The sequence below is a fragment of the Embiotoca jacksoni genome, unplaced genomic scaffold, assembly GCF_022577435.1.
Source record: "Embiotoca jacksoni isolate LCO1_2020_lvr unplaced genomic scaffold, fEmbJac1.0.p SCAF_12, whole genome shotgun sequence".
Taxonomy (NCBI): domain Eukaryota; kingdom Metazoa; phylum Chordata; class Actinopteri; family Embiotocidae; genus Embiotoca; species Embiotoca jacksoni.
The window spans coordinates 17,655,565-17,682,376 of NW_027185252.1; the positions used below are offsets into that span (position 1 = coordinate 17,655,565).

The following is a 26,812-nucleotide window of genomic DNA, read 5'->3' on the forward strand; positions in this document are numbered from 1 at the left end:
ACACAAAGAGATAACTGGGCTCCCATAAATTTCACCAAAAAAACAAAAAACAAAACCTGGTGTGCTCCAGTAAACTCCAGCTGTCATGCACTTCAGAGAGAAGCAGCATGGCGAGGATTTGTTGATGCCACTGACATTAGCCTTATTTAAAGGACAGCTGTGGAAGGCGGGGTGACAAGTCTTGGAGCGGTTTTGTTGGAGAGGGGGAGGAGGGGGAGAGGGGGGGGGGGGAATTAAAAATAGATTAGACTTGAAAATACGGCTCCTACCACCACTGTGAGAGGCTCAAGCCGTGTCAGCGCAGTGTTGTATTTATTTGCGGTGTGAAGCCGGCAAGTCCCTGCTGTGGATCTCATTTAACATCAGATTGTGTGGAATATGACTCAACGTGACACTGATGGGGGGAAGGGGAGGGAAGGGGGGGGGGGGTAGAGGGAGGGGAGGGGGGGGGTCCGATTGCATTGTTTCCCATGAACAACAGCTGAGATAAGTATTTCTTATCGGGTGACATGATTTCTTAAAACCGACTCCATTATCAGCTTGCAGGAGGAAGGAGCAAAACAAGCCATCTAATCACAGAGTGTAGTCCACACACCTTTACTGCATGTCGTATCTTCACGATTCTTTACCTCTGTGTTTGCAAGACTTTTTCGATAGGAAGGCTGATAGGTGAAACGATGAGTCACAATGCACAAACGAAGCTTTCCTTTTTTTCCTGAACGACTACTTTTAAAGTGCTGCTCAACTTCCTGCAGATGACAGCGTTCTGTGAAAGATTTCCTGCAGCAGCAACACTTCCCACATCTGCATTATTCATTCATGTCGCCTTGTCGTCCACGCAAATTTGTAAATAATCATGTATATTTCATAGGCTTTGTGAAGAGATGCTTAATAATTCATCGTTTTCCCTCACGCAATAAAAAAATAAAGTGGCCAAACTTCACACCAGGGACCTGATTCACTAAAGGTCTGTGTGTGTAAAATCACATGCAAACTCCAAACCACCCGCAAAAAAAATATCCAAGCAGATTTACCAACGACGTGCAGTGAGGATTGCATCTTTCAAATGTGCAATTTAACACACGTTGTCCATTTTGCGTGTTTGCCTGCATGCATATGTAATATTGGGTGTTTCTGCTCGAAGGTAAAAAATACTGAAGGAACATGGAAATGGAACAATTTAGCACCTGCAACGATCTTTACTAAACCTGAAAGTAAATATAGGAGAAATGATCGCGTGTGTATTTTAGTACGACTGAAAGGAACGTATTAATCAGATCCGCAAATCAGGAGAGACGGCTGCTCTTATTGTGGTGAGAAGGAGACGCAGGGAAACCAAAGAATACGTTGAGGACAGGGTTTTACACCTGTGGAAACACTTTTGAGATGACAGAGGGAAAAATGATTCAGACATATCGTCTTTCCAGCGATGACATTCTGAGTTATTGAATGAACCGAATGATGATTGACAGCCAGCAACAAGGAGGAGCCACAAAATACTAGCAATGTCAAAACTTCTTACGACTCAGCATTTTCCTGCCTCTGGGTCGTCCCAGCGTATCGCTGCTTGGATACCCCACCCAGTCCCGTTATTCAGGTGTACTGTCACAGGTGCTGAATGTGTCCTGCAGAATTCACAGGTAGCTTCATGAGGTACTCGAGCACTCGCTGATGAACTGAACTGAATGAAACCAAGTCACCTGCTCATCACAGACAGATCTGGACCTGCTGATCGCTGTCAAGAGGAGCAGTACGGATTCCGTCGTGGACCAGCGGACCAGCTCTTGGAGTTGAGGCGCTACTCCTTCGCGTCGAAAGGAGTCAGCTGAGGTGGTTCGGCATCTGATCAGGATCCTCCTGGGCACCTCCCACTGGAGGTTTTCTGGGCACGCCCAACTGGCAGGAGACCCCGGGGAAGACCCAGAACACGCTGGAGGGATTATATCTCCCAGCTGGCCTGGTAACGCCTCGGGATCCCCCAGGATGAGCTGGAAAATGTTGCAGGGGAGGGGGAAGTCTGGATCAGTTTGCTTGGCCCGCTGCCACCGTGACCCGATCCCAGATAAGCGGAAGATGATGGATGGGTGGATGGATTTGCACCTGATTTCAATGACGCAGTTACTCTTAGTAAATCACCTACAAAACGGGTGCAATAAAAAACACGTGCTAACTTTTGGAAGGAACACGCAATTTAGGAGCCTTTATTTGAGATCTTAGTAAATCAGGCTCCAGGTGTTTTATAGATCTGCAGTTCTGCTCTGTGTTGCACAGTCATTTACAGAAAGATGTCTGTTACAGTGCGCGGCGCGTTAAAGGCCCATCAAAGCTTATGTTTTTTTAAAGCTGAATCTTCACAGCCGTGTCTCCCGCTGTGCAGAAGTGGGGTCTTAATGCTGAATACAAACAGCGTGTCTGAAGGTGCACCATTAGAGGCAGAGGAGGAGAAGAAGAAGAAGAAAAAACAACCTCTTCGCTGGAGAGAATGTGCCCGATGTGTTGTTGTCGGGTTTTCCGCTGACTGGGGTTGAATTACAGGACGCATCTGCACTGACCTGACACATACTAATGCACAGTGAGGGAAGGAGCTTATAAAGTGTAATGCCACGCTGTCTTCTCCTCAAATAACCAACAATTCCCACGATAGCCCGACCTCACACACACACACACACACACACTCACACACACACACACACACACACACACACACAAATAGTTGAGCTTCGATAACATCAGGTTGTTTTTTTAAGCTCTGATTGGAGCTAAACTGAATTTATGCTGATGATCTCTCCCGCTTTTTTTTTGTTGCTATTCATGGCACACATTTATGCAGTGCACTCGAGTGAGTTTTGCCAGCGCAGCAGAGGCGAGCAGTGAGATTCACTTAACAACTTAAGTCCACTGTACAAGCTGAAAGTGTTGTGGAATCTCAGCTTTGCCAATTAAGAGTGTTGGGAAGTTCGGAGGGAAAGTTGCTCATTCAGCAGATGGAAATCTGTGATGCATTCTCAAATAGCTGTGTACTACCAGTCGACTCGTTAAAGAAGACATAGATACCGCCGAGAATAAACAAGAGTGTAAAAAAGAGTTTTCTCACGTCTCTCACGTGTTATTTTAGAGAGAGGATAAATTATATACAGACACAATGCAAAATGAAGTGACTGTGACTGAAGCAGCATCTGCCGAGTGAACCTGCAAGCCGGGCACTCATTCAGCTGATGCCACAGGGGTACACGCTCTCTGCCACTAACGCTAACCATTAACATTATCATGCCTTGTGGAGCTCTAATGGCTGTTTTCCAATATTTCCTTGCTCCCTGAATTAGCCACAGTGACCTTTGAAGCTTTCCCACAAGCCATTCACAGCCTCTTTCCACCACTTTAATATGGCTCGCTCTTGCTGTCGTCACTCGTTTGTTAGCAGCAGCGGGGAGACATCAAACGCAGAGCCTCGCGGCTGCACAGGCTTCTGTGGAGCCGTATCGCCCCCAACATTCATTGTCATTTCACTTTGTTGTCAGCCATGACACTGGTGCTTATTTCTGTAGGACTTTCGCCTACTTTTTTTTTTTTTTAAAGGGTGTGTGTGTGTGTGTGTGGGGGGGGGGGGGGGGGGGGGGAGGCTGCTAGGTAATGATCAGTTTTGAAAGGATGCCTGTCCTTTTGGCAGGTGGCTCCAGCGTAGGCCCGAGCTGAGGCGGCCGCCAACTTCAGCGCTGCTGGTTTGTGTTTACTCTGTGTGCCATATGAGGCTGTTTTAATGGGTCACTATTGTCACAGGAGCCCATTGCTTCTGTCCATCGTTCCATCTGACCGCTGTTCTGAGTCATCCTGCAGCCTGCGTCAGTGTGCGCCGAGTGGAAGGCTGGCCAACACCTCGGACAGGTGGTCAGTCCATCACAGACACCATCACCGTCATAGGGGTTTCCCCAGGTTTCTGCAGGGGTTAGGTACAGTGATTAGTGGGCACTTTGGTCATGTCAATATTTGTTTAAAAAATTTACTACGTGCCAGGAATGACAAAATACTGGTAAAACAAGGCTGATAGTGAAAGGATTTGAGCTGTGACTTTTTTTTCATCCTCCCATTGTCAGTCTTTATCCAGCAGCCAGCTGTAGTGATGAATGTGGATAAGGCATTATTTGTTTTTATCTTGTCCATACTCTTATTGTTCTTATTGTTCTGGTTCTTTATCATTGTTCTTATTGGTTGTTTTTCATTACTAAAGAATTATTTTAGAATTTTTTTTTTTTTTTTTTATATATCCCACTGATAGCCGTAACCTGACTGCACCACAGACCTGTCAATCAAACAGACACGCCACCAAAAACACAGCTTTTTGAAGTTTATTTTTTTTAATTAATGAAAGGATTATTTTCAGATGGACCGCCAGAAAACTAATAAGGAGAAGTGACTTGAGCGAGCAAAACCTAAATAACTTGTGGAGAAATGTTATTGACTGAGAATTGTATGAGACTAGTTGAAGGAGAGATTATAGAGCGTTTTTTTTTTTTTTTTTTTAGCAGACCTCTAGTGGCACTCGTTGGTATTGCAATTTAAGGCACTTCCACATCGCCACATTTTTAAGACCCATATACAGTCTATATGGTTTTAACCAAGTGTCTTTCAAAGAGCAGATTATAATCAGAGGAATCTAAATAAAAGTGAAATGTGCAACATTTATCCCAAAACAAAATGAGACAGATTAATTTACACAGTAAGAGTGTTCAGTGAGATGGCGCAAGTGGACAGAAACTCAGCCTCCCAGTATTGCCGGAGGGGGACAAATTCACACAGCGTGAATGATGATTTGACAATACAAGATCTTGATAAACAAATGGTTCATGATAGCCTGACACAACACTTTTTGTTCAACATCACGAGAATAGAAATGACTAATTGTAATAAACTTATCTTAACCCTGAATTTATAAATCAAGTGATATCACCGTGTGTGGAAGAACCAGCTGAATAAATAGAAGTTAATTTGATGTAAACTGCATCTTTAAAAACAGAGCCATCAGTTATTTAAAAAGTGGAGCTGATTGAGTGGGTTGATGCCAGACACAAGCTTTGATATGCCTTTAGTGTACATATCTAGGGCCCATGCAGCGGTTCTCTGCACGGCCCTTTCTTGTATCTGTTCCTGCCAGATAATCACTTGATAATCACTCAGTGCTGAAACACCCCTTGCTCACAGTTGTGCTGACGGAGAAAATGCTTTGTGTAAGCCCAGTCAGGCTCCATATGGGTCTGCTTTATGACACTGATCCAAGTAGAAAATGATGATTCTCATAAAAGTGAAAGCTATGACAGCTGAGGCAACAAAAAAAGAGAAGCTTTTACACTTAACAACTGAGGACAAATTACTTTTTTTTTTTAATAATGAAAAAAGTCAGTGCGATTAGCTTGGCTTGTGCTTTTAATAGCTCCGTCTGCCACCTTCCCTCTTCATCAGTTAAAGATAATTAATTTCACTATTTCCAGGGTACAATGAGTGTGTAAGCAGCCTTTGTCTTCATGTCCAGGGGGAAGGAGTTCGGTCATGACGTGGACTTTATCGTGACCACACCCGTGCTGGGGAAGGAGGAGCAACTTCTCACCAACAGTATTGAGAGACTGAAACAACAAGTAAGTATGTTGTTTGCTGTTTTTGGCACTAAAGGAGAGCATTGAGTGTGTTGAGCCATACAGTTTATACAATTAACAGGAAGTATTCATTTCAATCCATATCACTGGATTTGAATATATTTCAGAAAAACAACTTTTGAATAATGTATTCTAAGCTCAAGTAAATAGAAAAGCCTAATTTTGTTGACAGAAATAATAGACTAAACTGAGCACTGCATAATATCCAGTTGGAAATCTGTATTTTTTTTGAGTGCACAGGCATCACATTACAATAAGTAGGAGTTTAAGACTGCTTTACATTTGAAGTTAAATTATTGAAACTGGTTTAGAGTTTCATGAAACTAAAACTCTGGGGTCCATCTGGCCAGCTGTGTTTCCATATCCTGCATGCATAATCAATCACTTTTTAATTAAAGCTAACTTATATCCTGTCCTACGGTGGCTGAGGGAGCTCAACGCACTGCAACACAAGAAGACATATGAAAATCAAGAGAATATTTTTTACTAACGTCACAACGCAGGTGCAGCATTCAGAAAAAAAAAAGCTGTAAATATTGGAAACAACCAAATACAGAAAGACACTGCAGACAGCAGAGACTATGAAGGAAATGTTTGCAGAGGGGCACTAAGAGGTGATGTAGGGGTGTGGTTGCCATGGTGACTAACAAAGCTACTCAGATCCACTTTTCATCAGTGGTGTTGGAAAATGAGCTAACTTGTAAGTCTTCTGTTTGTTTGTTTTAACATTGTAATGGCATGATTCATCAATCACTGCTAATATTTTGAGATTAAAGCAAGATTTCCCAGATTATTAATGGCTCAGTATGCCAAGTGATCTGTTACATTTTTTATTCATTTTTTAAATTCCTCTTTTTATTTATGTAGCACTAAATCACAACACAGATTATTTCAGGGCATTTAACACAGTAAAGTCCTTGCAGCAGAACTTGTACAGTGGTGGTATCCTCCAAGTGGATACTTGTAAAGGATGAACATTATTATTTAATTGTTAACAAGTAAATTAAGTGTGTCTAATATTATTATTAAGTTTGTTCCAGATATGTGGAGCATAAAAACTGAACGCTGCGTCTCCACATTTAGTTCTGACTCTGGGAACAGGAAGGAGAACAGTCCCAGACAACCTGAGGGGTCGGGATTGTTCATAAGGTAGCAGCAGATCAGAAATGTATTTTGGCCCTAAACCATTGAGTGCTTTAAACCAACAGCAGGGTTTTAAAGTCAATTCTTTGCTCGACAGGAAATCACTGTAAAGACCTCAGAACTGGAGGGATGTGATCCAGTTTCTTGGTCTTAGTGAGGACTCGAGCTGCTGCGTTCTGAATCAGCTGCAGCTGTCTGATGGACTTTTTAGAGACACCTGTAAACACACCGTTACAGTAGTCGAGTCTCCTGAAGATAAATGCATGGACAAGTTTTTCCAAATCCTGTTGAGACATAAATCCCCTAATCCTTGATATATTATTCAGGTGATAGTCGGCTGATTTTGTAATTATGTCTTAATATGGCTGTTCAGATTGAGGACTGAGTCCATGACTACACCTAGATTTCTGGCTTGGTTTGTGGTTTTCAACATCAGTGATTGAAGCTGAGCGCTGACTTTCAATTGTTCTCCCATGGCATCAAAAACATTTATTTCTGTTTTATCTTAGTTTAATTGAAGAAAATTCTGGCAAATCCAGTTGTTGATTTGTTCAATGCATTTACCCAGCCCTTGTATGGGATTATAGTCCCCAACAGTACATGGTGGTCACTGTTGATTGGTTAAAGGCTGCTCCAATAGTCTCAAAATAAACCTGATGTGTAGGCACACTAGGGTGCAACGACTGGGAACGATATTTAATGGACCGTACACAGACCCACATATTCAAGCAATATATTTAGGTCTGGGACACCAGGTTAAATTACCGTTGCAACAGAAAGTATGTCCCAGCCATGGCCATCCCTTTTTTAGTGCCCCTCAGAAAACATTTCCACTGTGGTCTGTGCTACTGACAGCTGTTTTTAAATTATTTTGTTGTATTTTCTATATTTGCAGCATTGTTGTTGTTTTTTTTTCTTAATGCTGCGCCTCATTGTCATGTTGGAAAATATATTTTCTGAGTTTTCTTGTGTTTTGTCAATTTACATATGTTCTCTCATGGTGCAGTGCGTCAAGCTCTCAGGGCCACTGTACTATCTTCTGTCTTAAAGATAGTACAGTGGCCCTGTGTGACATACCTACAGACTGCAACCGCTGAAAAGGACAGTAGAGTTACAGAGGAGTCGGTTGAACCAGCTCTTCACAAGATCACACTGAACCTAGTTATAATAATATAATAATGTTGTCGTAGACTTTAACACATCATTAGATTCAAATGGGTTTCACCACAAATCTTTGCTCTGGTGGAGAATACAATGTTTCCTAGCAACCAGTTTACACATTACTGAAGTCTTTGCCATCCAGGGAGTTTCTTTAATCTTAATTGAAACACAGACAAGCTCTTAGCTATTAAACGGTACATACAAATATGACGTTTGATTTCCTCATCTGGCCTGTTAGCCTGCCCGATAAACCGATAATAACAGTTTTGCATGCAGTGCTGTGTTACTGGGATTTTCCATTGTGAATGAAATTACAAATATGAAAGAGAAAATGACTGCGTCTGTCTGTTTTCCATCCTAATAATAATTTCCTGGCAACTATTGTGTATTATGGGATTTGGAATTGATAGCACTATTTAGATATAGATAAAAACCTCATGAATCCAAAAGTATGTTTTGATAATAAGACATTTAATGGAGTTGGTCAATTTTCCATCAGTCATTACTGTGTGTGTCCTTGAAAACTTACAGCGGGTAAAACTTAAGTGAGGGACGTATTCTTGGTTCTGACAATTTTAGCCGTCTGCAATGGAAAAAGATTGGAAAAGGTGAGTAAATCCAGTAAAAAGAAAAATAGCAGAATTTTGCAGGCTACATTAAAAACTTTTAGGAGGGCTTTCAGGGACCATGGGTAGCACTGGACACCTTTTAATAGAAAATGAATCCTTTAATGGAAAATGGGCCCCAAAAAAGAGAAGTGGGTGAGAGGGGAGAGGAAGGACAGAATGAATTTGGGAGCGAGGCAGAGAGACAGACGGCTATAGCGGATGATTAAAGCAGCGAGAAAGCGAGTAGAAAGTGAGAAGAGCGAGAAAATGTGTGAGCGAGAGATAAAGTGCAGAGAGACAATGATAATAGCAGCCTTTGTTTACACACACATTGTGGTTTGAACAATTATTTGCTGCTAATATCAGAGTAATGGGACAGATATCACCGCACCGCAAGGGTGTCCAATTTCAACTTAATGCATGTAAACACGTTTATTGAATTATTTTAAACCGAGGTCTTAATCTCAACTGTGTCATGTTCATACATAAATATATAACTACCCCCTTCAGCTTTGATATTTTGCATTTAAACGAAAGGGCAAATTAGAGTTCAATTGTGTGCATGGAGAGATGTGTCCCCTGAGGGCAGGAAATGACAAAAGCAAGCAATCCTGTGACTGCAAGTTCAGGTATGCAAATGTTTGGATGATTGGATGTATAGTCTTTACAGCTTTGAGGAAACTTTCAACAAAAGGAACTATGTATGTTTTCATTAAAACCTGATTGACAGAATCGTTAATGCTTTGTTCAGACTGCCAGCCCAAATCTGATTTTTGACATTTCCATATTGTATTCGGATATATGTTGGAATGTCTGGACAGCATAAAAACCACATGAAAGCTGATCCAAATCACATTCAGAGGTGGTTTCAAATGTGATTACAATCACCTGGACACCCTTTTTGCATTAACGATTGCTCAGCCACTCTGAAGTGCGGACCAATCAGCAACCAGTGTCAGTGGTTAAGTGCCATGAAGATGAGGTCAAGCTTTTTTTTTTTCAAAATGTAGTTGCAGCAGTGAAAGAGTTTCAGATGGTTTTGGCGCATATCGATTCGTTAAAGCTGCTCCACTAATTTCAAAATGAACCTGAGGTCTGTGCCCGGTAAGAGGCAACGACTGCAAACGATTGGAGAGTAAACAGACTCATACATTCACACCGTGAATTTGGGTCTGGTGACACCAGACTAGCAGAGCGCTATCAGAGAAGTGAGATTTTTGCACTATGTAAGACAAAAAAAAACAACAGTCCGCGAACAGACGCCGAAAATAAATTGTCTGCTGGCACTTTGCTTCCACCAGCTATGCCTATGTCGTTTCCACAGCAACCCATGTAGATAAGTTGGTGATGTTGGGACACACCAAATCTGATCTTGCAAATAACAGTCTGACCTAAATATTTTTTTAAAGAAAATGAAACAAAGCCTTAGTTCACTAAACTCATTAAAAAAGTAAAAAATGAAAGTTGAATTTTGCCTAAACTACCAGTGTTGGATTTGAATGCCGTGTTTGCTGTTTTCCTTTTCTTCTGTCAAAATAATAATGTTTATATTATACTTTAAATTAGCTGAAAATATTTCCACAGCAAACATTTTAAATTGCCGACAGAAAAAAATAACATCAACAATGATTCCGTATCCAGTGAATTTTTAAAGGCAATGCAGTAAACAATGTTATCATCTGTGTTAGACAAGTTAAAATGAATAAATCCATTTAATTATAGGACCGTTTGAGGCTACGAGGGTTGAGCAGCCGGATTTAGCTGAATCCAAATTATTGCAGGTATTTTGCCTGCTCCCCCTCAGCGAGGAAACACTGTCCATGAAAACACTAAGAGGAAACTGCACCAGTCATAATGTCTGCCTTCAGAGCTGCTTTAAAAAAAGTCCCTATTAATATAATGCAGGTGGATACTTTTCCACTGAACATGATAACACATGCTTCAGATGAACTTGATCTCCAAAAGGCCAATGAAAACACATTATGGAGAGTATCACTTACATACAAATGTACAGTGTATGAAGAAAAAAAATGAAGGACAGGATGTTGAAGGGCTTTTTTTGTGTGAACGCTGTCTTCCTCCCCAGATAAATACATAGTCGGAGAGGGTCATGGGAGGAGAAAAGTGCTTGATGAAGAGCAGGACCGCGCAGTCTCGTCGAGCTTTTTTCCTTTTGTCATCGCTGGGTTTAAAAATACATCCCTCCATCCCCTTCCCCCTCATCCATCCACACCTCCACACGGCCGCACTCCTTCAGAGGTCCATCCTGAGGATAATTACCTCCTACTTACTGCACCTTATCACGCCGAGCTCTCACCACTTGCAGCCACATCCGCTCTCGCTATAGGTAGAGGGAGCGAGGTGATGGTGTGAAAGTACAGTTACGTACGAATGTGCGGGGCAGGATGGATGTCACAGTTATTTAGATGAGTGTAAGGGCAGGTGTTAAAGAAGGCTTTAGGAGCCTAAGAAGGGACGGAGCGATACGACCGGAAGCTTTTCTTCTCGGGGACGGAGAAGTGTGGCATGGGGGGGGAGGGGGGATCTGCAGGGACGAGGACACAAGAGATGGTGATTAAGTGGAGGTAGCAGAGGTTGACTCTAAGTCATGTAACCTTGTCATCTGCAATCGAGCCCCTGGGGGCCCTGACGTGTCTTCACTCAGGCCTAATATCGTAGGCAGCCCCTGGACCCCCCCCCCACCCCCTTCAACTACCACCACCATCCATCCAGCACCCCTCCTCAGCCTGCAGGGAGTTAAAAATACATCTATCTAGAAAACGTCCTTGTAAAAAGGGGTTCATCATTTTTTTCCCTCCTCCTCCCCCAACAGACAGACACACACACACGCGCACGCACGCACGCACACACACACACACACACACACACACACACACACACACACACACACACACACACACACACACACTACTGCTGATATTCTGAGAGCATAACTTGGGGGCAGAGGCAAGGTCAGCCACCAGCTTTCGTGGCAGACAGATGATCTTCAGCTTGGCCCTGGTAATAGCAACGGAGAGACAGAGAGGGCCGACGTTGCATCCTCCCTCCATCTATCATCTCTGTCTCTAAATACTGTACAAGCACTGCTTTTCTGAGGCTCCGTATGCTTTGCTGTCATTACAATGCCGTTCAGCTCGGGCTTTATTGCCTCGCACTCGCCCCGAGTCAACGTGTTTAGGGATCGCGGCGTTTCCCCCTCCGGTTCAATAAGTGATCCAGACGGAGCTGCCCGTATACAGCGGAGGTTATTGCGCAGTCACATAGAGTTTAGTCACTTTGAAGCCTAAATACAAATCTGAGCGGCGATGGCCACTTTGACGGACACACGAGAGGACACACAAACAGACGCGCTTTAATTTCAGCAATCAGCTCCTTTCATCCGGGCGAAGCTGGTGAATCAAAGTCAAAGCGCCGTTTTCAAAGAGTCCCGGCTAACACGTGCTAATCTGCGACTTGAAGGCAGGTTCTGAAGTCTCTTTTTTTGTGAGCGAGAGAGAAAGCGAGATGAGATCAGAGAGTCTGTACAACCCAATGCTTTGTCCCCTGGACGTAGGTGGGTGCTGCGACCATTCATCCCGCTCTCTCAAGAAAAGACCCCGAGTAAATAATCAAATAGAAAGAAAAAAAAACAGCCTTCAAATCACAATTTCAAAAATCATGTTCTCTTGACTTTTTTTTTTTTTCCACTGTGCTCAGAGGCAAAGCTTTGGGGGAAAGATTATCTACCCGCTGTCCTCCTCTGTAATTCCCTCTGTAAACAGTTCTGGTGGAATAAGCTTACTCTCAGATGCTCGCTGACATTACCTACTGCGTAGGAGATGATTACAGAGCGCTATTGGGCTAAACAGCCCCTGGCGATGCTGAGACGGGGAACTTCATGACATCCTGTTTTTTTTATGGCGGATTTGCGAGTTGTGTGTCAGAGAAAGAGAGAGGTGAGGAGAACGCGGCGCCGCCGTACTGTACTGCATCTGTGTAGGCAGGAGGGCTGCAAACCTCACCCAACGAAGGGCAGCCACATTCAGGTACTTGATGGTGTGAGCAAGTGTCACCATAATTCATTAATACTTTTCTCTGAACGCATCAAAATTATTCAAGGCTGAAAGAAAATCCACATCCAGGAGGGGCTGAAATATTTCGCCTGAATAAGAAGTGACCTACTTTTGAGGCGTCGTGTATCAGATGGGCTGCAGACCTTCTCCCACAACACATCTAAAGTGTGGCTCAGGGGGATTTTAATTTCAGATTAGTCAGTATTTAAGTGCTTTTATGCTGTCTTTCTGGCCTCATTATCTAAGTGGCAACTGCCACTGCCTTCAGCTAAGCTATTACCGAACGCAAAAGGGAACTTTTAAGAATCCCTATCCCTGCCTATTATTGGAAGGTGAATGGTTATCTGTAATTGCAGAGAGCGGTCCAGGGGTGCAGCGGAGGGTGACATCAAGAATTTTTGCCTGCAGTTGCACAACACGCGGGTCAACTCCTGGAGATAATTAGAGGAGGAAAAGTGAGGAGGGAGCCTGGCGATTTATTTTTTCTTGAGATCAGTCACCACCTCAGATTTTTTCAACGGTCCCTTTCTCAGTGGCCTCTGGGAAACGCTGTCCTCGTCTGATAACTTGCGCCGCTCTATGGTGGAGCAAGACTGTTTATTCGGGGCAATGCTGACGAGGTATTTAATGTTTCGTGATTAACCTCAGTCATCAGTTGGACAGGCAGAGCGGCCGCTCGCTCCCCCAATTATTGCTCTTTAAGGAGAGTGAAGCAGATTTATAGGCATTGAGAGGAGAGTAGTATCCCAACAATTACGCCGGGTGCTGGAATTAAATTGACAATTTGTAATCTTAATCGCTTTAACACTCCTGCATCCAGAGAGGAGCATAATCAGCCAGGGCGAGGCTCCGAGGAAATCAATTCATGGGCTATCTGTCTTTTTCCTCCCTCTCTCTCCCTCTTTCTCGCTTTCCCACTATCAACTCAGCCACCTATTTCTCACTTTCTCTTTCAGGTTGAACGCTTTATTCTCTAACTCTCCTCCACTCACTCCATTTCACTCTTCTCTACTCTTATAGCTTTGTTTCTCATCAGTGACCCTCTCTCTTTCTCTCTCCTCAACACGCTGACATCTTACTTGGCAGAGATTTCCATTATCTAAGGAGTGGAACCATTTACCAGGGAATGGGCTTCAGCCATCTACTATGGCTGACTGAAGGCTCATTTCTCTATTGGATCTTACACTTAGCCGTGGCATTTTTTGTTTTCCACCACTCCAGGCTCAAATCAGACTGATGATAAGTCTGTACACATGTTCACACTGCAGTCTGTGTCCTTTCACTGGCATCCAAAGCCCTACAAAAGCTACCTCTGCTCTCAGTCAGGCAACACTTGCAATTGTTTTTAAAGCTTTAATTAACCAATCCAGATTTTGCTCAACAAATCACTGAACAGATTTAATTGAAGCATTCATTTTACAAATATCAACATGATTTACCTTAACAATTCAAAGCCAGTTTTTTTAAATTTCAAAATCACTTACTTTGTGATCGTGCAATAAGGAGTTTAAAAAAATACATTGTATGAAAATGCAAAAGACGTAAAGAGTGCTTAAACAGCTGTGAAGGCAATGACAATTCATTTATCAGCATCCCATTTTCCTGCCACCTTTGCATGTCTGAAATGCATGACGATTATTTGATGGCATGCTATTTGTGATTTACGTGAGCCTTGTGTTTAAATTGCTACCCACTGACGATGTATGGAAATGTAGACTAACCTTTTAATTTAAACTTTAAAAGGCTAACTGCAGGGCCAAGTACTGTTGTCAAAGGGCCACATTTGGCCATTTGCCTGCCAGTGATCTGTAGTCATGCTAGCAGCTGTCAGACTGTACTTGGCCCAGCGGCGTTTGAAGCAAGAGGTTAACATTAGTGTGCTAACATGCTCTAAATAACAATGTTAGCATGGTGTTTTTTTTTTTTTAGCAGGTGTCATGTTCACCATCTTAGTTCAGCATGTTAGGGAAAGTCAGGAGATCCCCAAAGTCACTAGGATTCATCCTCTGGAGAATCTTTGCACCAAATTTTATGGTAATCCATCCAATTGTTGATATTTCTGTGAACACAGAAATCACCACTCAGATCACCACTAACAGCTAACTAATATAACCAATTGGGTGCAGAGTCTTCATCTCTATTCTTCACCATTCATACAAGAAAATCAATTAAAAAGATTTCCAGAGAGCCACCAGTGCATGAGACAATATCTCCAGAACTTTCCGCTCACTCCTCTGTTCGCTTTTTTTAAGATGCCAAATATCCAGCCTCGTTTGAAGAAACATAACCTTGACTGAACCGCTTTCAATAGCTGCAGCCCTGTGTCTAAGCCGCCTTTTATCTCAGAGATTATGAAGAATTTCGTTCTAAAGCAAGTCGCAGTGCACATGGATAGCAATAGCATTTTGTAAGAATTGCAGTCAGGTTTGTGACAGAGCCACTTCAATGTAGAGATTGACTAACTGATTAACTTCTGACGATTCCAGAATTAAGGTGGCGTTCTGCAATGGGAATGTTGCATTGAAGTACAGCATTTGGTCTCGAATGATCCAAAAATGTGAAGTTAAATCAGTTTTTTTCTGTCTGCCTGATTGAAAATCGTTGCCATACTGACAATATTCAGCCAAATATTTCAGTTTATTGAAATATATTGATTAAAAATGAATCCACTTTTTGGCACAGATATGCAAGACTGAATGTCCTCAAATTCTCTACAGCTTATCTGCATGAACAACAAAGTTTTTAATTGGCTGGAAAAAGTAAATTCGCTGATCTATTAACAAATAACATCATGTCATAAATTGAAACATTTTACTGTTATTCTGTTTTTTGATCCAAATTAAAACCTTGAGCAGTATTTACAGTAACTGAGTATTTTTAAGCTTTATGAGGATTAAGTCCATCCTGCCAGTCAGTGGAACAAGATTATGGAGGCTTTTATATCAACGTGTTTTAATTACTGTAATGCTGACGAGGCATGACTCTGGTCAGGAACCATGTTACTCCAGATGTGGAATCCATCATTTCAGAATAAATCTGTGTTTTTAAGAGACAGTCTGCGGGCTCTGCTCTTCAGATGGCTCCTCTTTTTCAATGCTCTGAAGTCTGGGCCAAAGATGAAAGGTGACCGGGTTTCAGCTGTCAGGGCCCCTGGGTGCTTGCCTGAGAAAGATAGACTGGCTGTCTTCCTTCATGTCTCTTGCCAAGACTACGGAGGCGCTGAGGTGCAAAACACAACAACAAAAATAAAATGCAACGAGTAGTGCAAAACACACATATACAAAAAAATTAAAACTACAACAACAAAAACATACGGTCCTGAAGTGCAAATTCCGAATACAAAAAGAAAAAAAAACACCACGACAAAAACTTACAGTCCTGAAATGAAAAGCGCAAATACAAAAAGAAAAAAACACTCCAACAAAAGAAAAAAACTTACAGAAAATAGCATCATCAGCTGGTCTGTCAACGTTAGCTCCGTTTCCGGAAAATTTCAGGCACTGAGATTTGAAAACGTCTGTTGCATCAGTATAACAATCACTTCAGCGGTATATCACTGCTATGTCCCGATCCCGAGTGGTATGCCACTCCTTTACCACCGATAGATGTGCCGGAAGCAAATATTAAAGCTGGCCGTAGTTAATGGAGTTAACGTTAGCCGAACCACCATAGCCAGTCGGACCAATCAGTAACAGAAATTCAGTCACCGAAAAGGCTAAAACTTGTATTGATTTTGACACGTTGGATTCATTAGTGAGCACGATCACATATCACATCAGATAAAACTCCATGCTGCAGGACATTAACCAGGCATATGCATGGCATCACATTCATAGTCACGAGGGGGACGAATCATTTCCGACTGCTGCTCGTCGCTGCACGGCGCAGGAGAAAGGCGTCACCCTGATGAGTAACTGGTTCAGATTTGGTCGCGTGATCATCACCATCATCAGTTCTTGAGTTCCACACTTTTTGTGAGAAGTAATCCAAATGCGTCGGTGATGTTTTATGCACCGGAAACGTAAGCGCTGAGCGCACATCAAAGTTTGTGAAAAGATTTTGGGGAACAGAGAGAAGCAGCAGGGAGTCTTATCCAGTGAGAATTGGTGGGGGCGAGCTACGATTGTGGGAGAGAAACTTGTGTGTTATCATTGCGCTGTGAGCCGGCGCATCGGAGAACCCAAGTGCCATCGCACACACAACTTCCTCAGACGCCTCAGATCGTAGATCTAGAGCTTGGGGGTGACAGCCCGACCGTAGGTGAATTCACGGTTACACAGCACAGTGAATGAAAACCCACATGGTTGTGCGCCTGACCTGGTGTGCCTTTCTTCGGTCTCGGGCAGTGACGTTCTGCCCCTCGGAAACGCGAATTGCCGTGATTTTTGGGCTGCAATTTGCATTTCAGGGCCGCTCCTTAACGTTGTTGTGTTTTTTTCTCTTTTTGTATTTGTATTTTGCACTTCAGGGCTGCTCATGTTTGTGTTTGTTTTTTCTTTTTGGTGTTGTGTTTTGCACCTCAGGGCCACTGTACAAAACCCATTCAAAAACAAATTCTCATCATTTCAGCGGCATGACTTTTACCTAATCTTTCGATTTAACGCTGTAAGTGTTACAAACAGTAAAGGTTCATCAATATTTTTGTGTCTTTAGTGTATGTTGGACAAGGATTTGCTAAAGACTAAGATCTGCATTTATAAAACCAAGTAAACACAACTTTATAAGTTTTACAGATATCTGTGTTAAAACACTTCTTATTTCTCTTCACCAGGGCCTTCTCCTCTACTGTGAGTACCAGGCCTCCATCTTTGATATGTCCAAGCTGCCCACCCACAGGTTTGAGGCCATGGACCACTTTGCAAAGTGCTTCCTGATCCTGCGTCTGGAAGGCAGCCAAGTGGAGGGCGGTCTCAACAGTGCTGCAGGGGACAGCCGGGGCTGGAGGGCCGTACGCGTGGACTTGGTGTCGCCGCCTATGGATCGTTACGCCTATGCTCTGCTCGGCTGGACCGGCTCCAGGGTACGAAGGATTATACAGAGTGGATGACAGGGAGGTAGCTGCAGGAAGAAGCTGTGGGTCGAAAAAAAGAAAAATATCCCAGTAGTTCCTGTATTTTATTTCTCATTTATGTGGTTAGGTGAAGGTCAAGGTACTCTTTGATTTGCCCAACAGGGATTTAATTTAGAAAAAGGTTTTGAGGAGACATGCTGTACTTTGACATGATGGAAATAAAATATCCTTAAAGTCAGAGATCCAAAGACAATCTCGCAAATGATATAAAAAGGATTAGGAGTCCTCCAGGAAGAGAAGATTGCATTCAGGCTTCAATATTTCCTTTCAGTCGCATAAATGAGACAAACAGAAGCAGATATTTGATTTCAGACCATTGATTCTTTCTTTTACAGCAGTTTGAGAGAGACCTAAGGAGGTTTGCTCAAAAGGAGCGGCGGATGCTATTGGACAATCACGCCTTGTATGACAAAACCAAGGTAATGTGTTACTTTAGACACACAACATCATTAAATCATTTAATTCTCAGCATATTTATTTTAGTTGTGTTGGTTCAAAGCATGGCGACATGAGCTCAGCTCTGTGGTCGAGTACCTCAACCCAAATCAAATGGCTTTTTATGAAAGTTTGTATAGATGCGAAAAAAGGAATTTGTCATTCTGATTGTTTGAAGCTACAAAATGTATTTTTTAGTGTCAAGGACGAATCTGCTGGAGGCTTGAAAGATGGTAAAAATAGTTTTTTCTTCTTTGCAGAGGTTAGTGACTATGGTTGAGTTGAATTCATGCTTTTGTTGCAATGTGGTTTAATCTTTATGTTGCACTTTCACAAGGATTGTTGAATGAGAGAAGCACTGCTTTCTTTTATAACTCTTACAGATATAATTTAACAATTGAAGATGTGAGAAGTTTCCTGTCAGTGTGAATTAACACCATTTGGGGCAAACCATTGACCAGTTTGTGGGGACGGGGCCCACTTTTGGTTTCAATTGAACTGGCTGCATAATCCAGTGTATGTGGTGTTGTGCTGCCTTGGTTAAACTGTCACAGGCAACCGCGAGATGTCTGAGAGTACTCTGATGTAAACTGAAACTCTTACTATGTAGACAAGCTGGAGTCAGTTTATCATGATTTATACAGCGGATTGTAACCATTACTTTGTTGCTGGTTTTAATAAATATAGCCACATAGCTATACAGGAGGCTCTTAAGGGAGCACTGACATACAAGGCAGCTGCAGGTGTAAGTATGTAAGTTTTGGGTTGTAACACCTTATTGTCCTTGAAAATGCCTCTTGTTAATTCCATGGGTCATTACAAAGTCTTAAATCCATTCATGCAAAATCAAGGCCTTACTTGTCCTTAAAAATGACTAATAAGCCCTTAGTCCTGTCTTTCAAAGGTCAACTGAGATGTATGCTTAACTTTTAACATTTTATATTAAATTTATGTTTTAAGTTTTTAAAAATGTAATGTTTTTTTTTTTTTGGGAGACCTTAATGTGTCCATAATTCTGTAGCCGCAAAAGTCTTGAAGGTGTTTTATGAAGTGGCTTCCAGTTATGAGTGTTGTACATTTGGCAAAAAATGAAGTCTTAAACTTACAAAATAGTTTTAAAGTCATAGATTTTGCGTCCCTGAAGATACCCTGATGTGGTTGTCTTCCATACAAGATGCTCACCTGCCATTGGGAGCTGCTTGGTGTCAAGTGTCTTGCCCGACGACACTATGGCATGTGGACAGGAGGAACCGGGCATTGAACCTACACTTAGTGGGAAACCCTCTTTACCATCTGACCCACGGCCGCCCACTTCCCAGCATGCGCAGAGTTATGATTAATCTTTGTGATATGAAGTCACACAATAAGTAGGAGTCAGACGTCCTTCTCTCTGGTAAAAACTGAAACATAATGAAAACAGTCTTCAGTTCGGCCACTCCACTCTGTGTCCTGAGGGTCATAGCTGTTCGCCAATAACTAACCACTTAAATAAACACAAGTAAGGATTTCAGTTGCGACAATGTAAAGTAAGAAGTTGCTCAGTGGTGTAGTGGTGATGTCTCGGTACTGATGCTCAGCTAGCTACCTCGTCTATCACTTAAATGGCATCTTGCAAGTCGTAACAGTCTGTGGAGTTTCCCTGCTCCCCCCATTTTTAATCCTGCTCGCGGAGCTCTCCACCCCAGACCTATTTGAATCAACACAACAAATCACACTCACAGCCGGTGATTCAGAACTCCCGAATCTCACTGATGGCACAAGCAAAATGCTTTCTGCTGGAAGCTACTGCTGGTGGACACCCTAAAATATGCCATAAAAAAATACCATACATATATACATACATAAACATAGAAGGAGGATATGAGAAGAAGTGAGACAGAATCCAGCTGGAGTGTTTATCTGCTGGGGTTTGCTGCAGCGTTACCCCCTGAGAGTGTGTGCTGGAAAATGTGGATAGTAAATGAATTCTAACACTGCTCCTCAAAGGTAATTGGAAGGATTAGGACCAGCGCGTCGGAATGCCACAGGAAAGAAAACCGTCTCTCACATTATTCAGTGCGATATGTTTCGTCTCTGACTGAGCAGATAGTTGATACGGGGGCGAAAAGATCAGGACGGTGGGAGGTGGGCGGGGTTTGGCATGGCCCGGACACTGCTCCCTCTCTCTCTTACACACACACAAATTAGGAGTTAATCAAAGCAAGTTGAGCGAGCAAAACACATCTCGGCGTTTCGGCATACGAAAGCTTGTTAACGTAAGGGTAATTGCACGGGGGAGCTTTGGGTTCATTTACACATTTCCAAATTAAATAAACCACATGATACCTTTGCAGGAGTGGAAAGCTTCATAGGAAAGAGAAAACACATTTAATAAACAATTAACTCTTCGCTTGATGCTGGAGCTAATTAGGATTTGTTTAGGAACACTTTTCCTTTGTTGGGCTTAATTTGCCTCAGGAGGAGGAAGAAAAGCTCCTGCAGTGGCAGTAATAGTGTGATGTCAGGACGGGCTGTTATTCTTAACTTGGGACAAAGTCAGACCTTCCGTCTTGGCACATGTGTTATGAGGTGCAGCAGGATAGAACCCAAATGCAGACACAGAATCGAGTTCAGGTACAGAACAGACTTTATTTTCACGAGGATGAACCAGAGACGGGACTCTGGGAGGGGCAGGGTAGTCCGAAAACACTGGTGGAGCAGCCATGAGACAGACGTGGAAGAACCAGAGGCGGGAGCAGCAGGCTCGACGTCAGTGACAATCTCCGTGGATTGAAGCAGGACTTACAGGCCACAGCTGACTGGTGACCTCCGTGGGGTGACAGCAGGTGAGAGTCGACGGTGGGATCTCCGTGGATCTCCGCAGGGCATCAAGTAAGTCCAAGGCAAGACAAGGGGGCGGCACGGGACGGGACGGGACAAGACAGGGGGACAGGGGGACAGGGGGACAGGGGGACAGGTCAGGTAGACTGCAGGTACGCTGACATGTTGCAGGCGAGTAGACGTAGCAGACAACCCAGGGCTGATATACTGGCAGGTGGTGATCAGCTGGATTGTCCGCAGCTGTGCAGGTTGATCAGGTGGCCATGGGAGGTGTCTGGAGGCGGGCAGAGGAGGACAGACCAAAACACAACGCACATGGCAAACAACAACAAACGGGAATAACAGAACACATCATGAGAGGAGATGGGGGCACCAAAAGGTTAACACACAGGGATCCTGACAACAGGAGATATTTTTAAACAGAGAAATCATTTCCCCACACGTGAAAATCAGCTCTGACAACCGGTGTGACAAGCTGTGAGGAAGAGGTGGCAGACAGCACAGTCATGTTATGTTTTCTGTGCAGAAGGCAACACCCGTGCATGATAATTAGGATTTGGTTAAGTGCTGTGCAAACAAACTGAGGTTTGTATGAAATGTGTTGATCAGTGAAGCCGAACTCGTTTGTGTGTTGTATATCGGCTTGAAATGCAGCTTTCTTTTAACTAAAAGTCTCTCTGATTTACAGCTATCAGACTTTGAGAGCCACTCCTGAAAGCACAAGAGCCTCAGTGCAAACTTAAAAAAAAAAAGGACTGACACGACTCTTCAGCCGAAGGACTCAATTATTCAGCAGGGAAAAGTTTATAATACTGACAGGACGACAACAACAAATCCAGGCAACCATCAATCTTCGTGACAGGGGTCTTCGGAGCTCCCGTTTACCCGATCCTTGTGCCTGTTCGCTGCATCCTGTAAGGCAGCCCTGGCTCATTTCCAATGCACAGGGCGGACAGTGGAGCCCCGTGAGTTGTGAGTGGAGCGGGACAAGGGTATGTGGCGTATCAGTGTGCGGATCGTCAGGGAAGACATACTGTCACCGCGATGTCCCGTCAGCGGCTCCCCCGGGGACAGAGGTCAGAGGCCCCGAGATCACTGGGTGGCAGCTTCCTGACAGATATTATACACAAGCAGCCAACTCAGATGGTGTTTATTCAAATGCAAGGGCAGAGCCAGGCCTGCTGACAGTGCAGCCATCCGTGCCCTACAGCGGACAGGGGGGGGGGGGGGGGGGGGGGGGGGGGGTCACGCACAAGCACACAGTCATTCTTGCAGAAACTTTGCACGCATTTGCAGGAGTTTGATCAGAAGGTATGAATGAATGAAAACGACAATCTAGGAAGTGAGAGGGGCGAAGAAATGCAACGCAAGAGGAGATTTACAGCAGGAAGCCATCAGCCTGTTGAGGATTTAAAAGTGCACCGAAACAATCTGAACTATTTATGCACACACACACACACACACACACACACACACACACACACACACGCGCGCGCGCTCTGGAAAGCAGCGGCATCACTTTTCAGGCTTCAGTTTGAAGGTCAGCAGAAAGCTTAACGGGGCACATACAGACAGAACTGCGCAGCAGAGTGACCCCTTTTTCATTCCGCGCTCCACATCACAGCCGTAATTAACGTAATGAAGATCAATTAACTGTTCCTGGTGTCTGTCCTGTCGCCGCCCTCACACAGAGCTGACTTTTCCCTTTGTTCGCCTTCGCAGGAAAGGTAGAGTGCCCCCCCCCCCCCCCACACACACACACTTTCCTACGCTCGCCACCCTTAATTGGTTCCGCCGTATGGCCGAGGACAGCACGATAATGGCGCTTTCATCTTCTTCGTGTTCTTTCTAATTGGCCAGTAGTTTTTGAGAGCTCTGCTGGTGTGACCGGTGTCAGAGAAACAGGGGAGCGATGGGGACTGATGTCTGATTAAAGGGGAGACATCTCAGCTAAGGACCAAAGGCGGTCATTTAGAGGACTTTAATCTTGCGGGCTTCAGTGGGACTCAACGGACACAAACCGGTCTCCGTCTTATTATAAAATGCTTAAAAAAAGATTAGAGGGCTATACTCAAGCTAATGATCTACCAATTAAGAACAGGCTCAGGGGTAATCCTCAAAGCTCTGTGGGACGGGGCTTCACAACTGTCACACAGAAACACTGATTTATACACCAAACATGTTTCCAGTTTGAAGCATTTACTGTGATTCAGTTTAATTTGCACTGGTGCACATTATGTCATTTGAGCACAGGTCAAGAAAAAGCAATGAGTGTCTATAGTGGAAACATAATCCTAAGAAATTACAGAAAGTAGCCCCTCTATAGCTTTATGGGTATAAGGTGATGGACAGCTGGAGCGCCTCGTACTCATAAAGCCTCACATGAAACAACAAACAAAGCTATGACCTGTGATGAGAATACGGACCGAGGAGCATGTCCCTTGCTTCTTCAAAGAAAACACAGAGACATCAGAATGTTAAACCACAGTATATTTTTTCACCCCCACTATTTCCCTCCATCCGTGTTTTTTTTTTATTTATCTGGCTACCAAATCCTCTGAACTGGAAAGATGCCAGATTTCCAAACCTTTGTGCCGTCTCTACCAATCCGAGGAAATAAAAGAGTCCCAAGACGAAGCTAAATTGGTGTTTCCTTCTTCCAGGGTCTCAAGAACTGTTAAGGTGTGTGTTTAAGAGACAGTTTTCACACACAATGATAGAGTTGTTATGTTGTTATTTGTGGTTTAGTATAACTCATTGTGACATCCAGTGCTGAGGTGGAGAAAGACTGAACATTAAAAGAAAATATGTCAAATACTCTTCGGTTCCACCTTCAGAGAAGTGATGGCCTGAAGTGTTGGATTATTGGTCAGACAAAGAAAGCAATTTAATGATGTTTCCTTGGGCTCAGGAAAATCATGTTGGTCATTTTTCTTTTAGCAATTAAACTAAACTAATAAACGAGAAGCAAATTTACAATGTGAACACTAAATATCACCTCTTAAGGTAATATGGAGCACTTGTAAGTAAATGTTCACACCCAGCAGACACGAAGCAACATTATAATTTATTAAAGTATAGAGTTCATTTCCGTATGACAGACATATGTTTTACAAATGTAACAATGTGGTTTGCAAATACAAAACATTATTAATAAACTAATGTATTGTGTTTTGTAAATACAAACATTCCTGTCAAACAAATACACAACATATTTCTAATAAATCATGCATCAGAAACAAAAATAGCAACTTACAAGTACAAAAATATCCTACGCAGACAAAATAGCATGTGGCTTTCAGTACAATCTTTCCATTGTTTTTCTCACAAATATCCTGATATTTTGCCCTCCACAACAGCAGGTGGCGCTATCGGTTTAAAGGTGTTTTGCTTTCCTGCCGGACAATGGACACTATCAGAGACATTGCAATGATTTTTCAGGCAAAGTGGGGATCGAAAACGATAAAATATCCTTTGGCGGGTTGATCAATTATGATGAATAATCCAAAATCTTTAATTCTTGAACATTTAGAGTTATTAGACTGAGAAGTAGCATCCTCGATTCACTTTGTTTGAACATTTCCGAGGGCAAACTCTTTCCTGGTCCTGAGTAATGAGTTTTTAGGCGCAGCATTTCTGAACGTTATAGAAAAGTGATCTAAGAAGTTTCAAATACAGACCGGTGAATGAGTGTCACTCAGCCAAGTTAAAATTGATCAAATAAAGTATGCTTTATTGCCCCCTCAGTTTTATTCAAGTGTGTATGAGTGTAATGACTGGATGGAAATTATTTTTAAGCTTAAGTCATAATAATAATTATGTCTTAAATTCAAACTGTCGACACAAAGTGGCCTAAATATGCGCAAAACTATTTGATTCATGCATCTCCAGAAATAAAGCTCCAACGTGGATGCAGGTGTTTTTCATTCCTCTCCATTTAGACCAAGTGAGTGTTAGATGTTTGAAATTCACACCGACAAGCCTAACTGGCCAAAAATGTGTACTTACTATGACATGTCATAGTCAGGAGAGAAACTTAAAAGTTGGGATGCTGCCCAGTGTTGATTTAGCAGCCAGGATTTGTTATGAGTCTGGGCAGGTAGAACACCACAAAGTTTAAATCATAATAGTACCACCTGCTGTTGTGGAGGGCAAATTACTCTGGATGTCAATGAGAAAACAGAAAGACTGTTCCAAAAGCGCTGATGTTTTTTGTATTTGTGTGATATATTTTGTTGTACTTAGCGTAATAAGACATGCTGTATTTCTTTGCTGAAGCATTATTCTTTTTAAAAACAGGTCTATTTGTTTGACAGGTGTATTTTGTATTTGACATACAAAATGCTTTAGTTTGTTCATGGTGTTTATTATTTGCAAACCACACTATGTTTGTTAGATTTGGGCAGGACATTCCCTCCATATTAAAGCCATGTTTGCGTCCAGTTGGTAAATAAAAGTCCGATATTCACTCTCTTTTTGCTCTGGTTTTGTTCTCCTCCACCTATTTAGGGTTATATCTAACTCTTAATGTTCGACTATGTTTACCAGCCAATAATAAACATTGTCTGCTGGCTATTTGCTTCCAAGCAGGTAGTCTAAAGTGTGTTTTTAGAGCTTTGACATTTAAAACAGCTGTGTGCTGCAGCTGAGAACAAAACTATGAGACCAGTAAAACTGACCAAATACAGTAAAGTTTACAGTAAAGTTCATTATGAGGCTCACCAGGGGTAACCCCACAGATTTAAGTAATAATTCTCCATGGGTTCATCACTACGTGCTTTTCCCATTGACATTTGATACGTAATTATACAAATAATTTAAATAGCTGCTTTAACAGTTTTTAATTCACAGTGGAAGTCTTTGATATTCGTTGTAGCCCTCTTTCCCTGCTCTTTGTTTGCTTACTGTTTGAATGAATGGCGTACAAAAACAGATTTTTTTTTTATTTTATTTATTTATTTATTTTTTTTACCTGAGACATTTTGACTTGTTGCAGTAGGAAATATGAAGGTGTTAGTAGTAATGCTAATAGTGACTGTTCCATTCAAGTGTCTGAGTAAGGCATCACAGTGTAGCAGTGAACCCGCAAGAGTAACACCAGGACACTTCAGTGAAACTGAGGCACCTGAATGGAATTCAGCTGCTATTAATGTTAATATTCACACCTGTGCTTTTACTACGGCAACATTTCAAATATATTTCCACATTCTGGGTCCTGTGGTTTCCTCAGAGGTGCACCCACTGTGGAAAAGGGCTATTTTTCCGAAAAGAAGCTGCCATCTCAGTTGGGTTTTCTCATTATTGGTTGACGTGAACTGAAATGGACAAAACACCAAAATTCAACATGGGAAATCTTGTGCACCCTGGTGTGATCGATATGACTGCACCGCCACTGCCAAGTTTGGCTTGGGACACCCTGGTAGCAACAACTGACATCTAGTTGTCCTCTGAAAATACTCTGCTGACTTGTACTGCCACAGGCACTTACAACCAGCATCAGTGCCTGACCACCACTGTTGACTTTTAACTGAAGTGTAAGTCCGAGGTACTGGTCGGCCTGTGTGTGTGCGTGTGTGTGTGTGTGTGTGTGTCCTCTGCTGTAAGTCTGAAGGTTTGTGATAATTAATATGTGTAGTGGGCTTGATGAATGAGGACAGGTGGAGGATTTCATCATGCCTAGACAGACTGACTCCCTCCCTGGGCAGGAGGGATCCATGACCCTGCCCAACACCTAGAAAAAACACACCCATCTATGTGTGGCAGGTTCTACCCTTGAAACTCACTGTGTGTGTGTGTGTGTGTGTGTGTGTGTGTGTGTGTGTGTGTGTGTGTGTGTGTGCGCGCGCACGCGTGTGA

General features: G+C 42.8%; 1 protein-coding gene across 1 annotated transcript in view; it reads left to right on the forward strand.

The window, feature by feature from the left end:
- dntt (deoxynucleotidyltransferase, terminal) overlaps nucleotides 1–26,812 on the forward strand; it is an 88,612-nt gene that overhangs the window by 31,283 nt on the left and 30,517 nt on the right. The window contains exons 8-10 of the mRNA XM_069145241.1: nucleotides 5,525–5,627; nucleotides 17,402–17,650; nucleotides 18,037–18,120. Coding sequence (XP_069001342.1) covers nucleotides 5,525–5,627; nucleotides 17,402–17,650; nucleotides 18,037–18,120 — 436 coding nt within the window. The remainder of the gene's footprint in view (nucleotides 1–5,524; nucleotides 5,628–17,401; nucleotides 17,651–18,036; nucleotides 18,121–26,812) is intronic.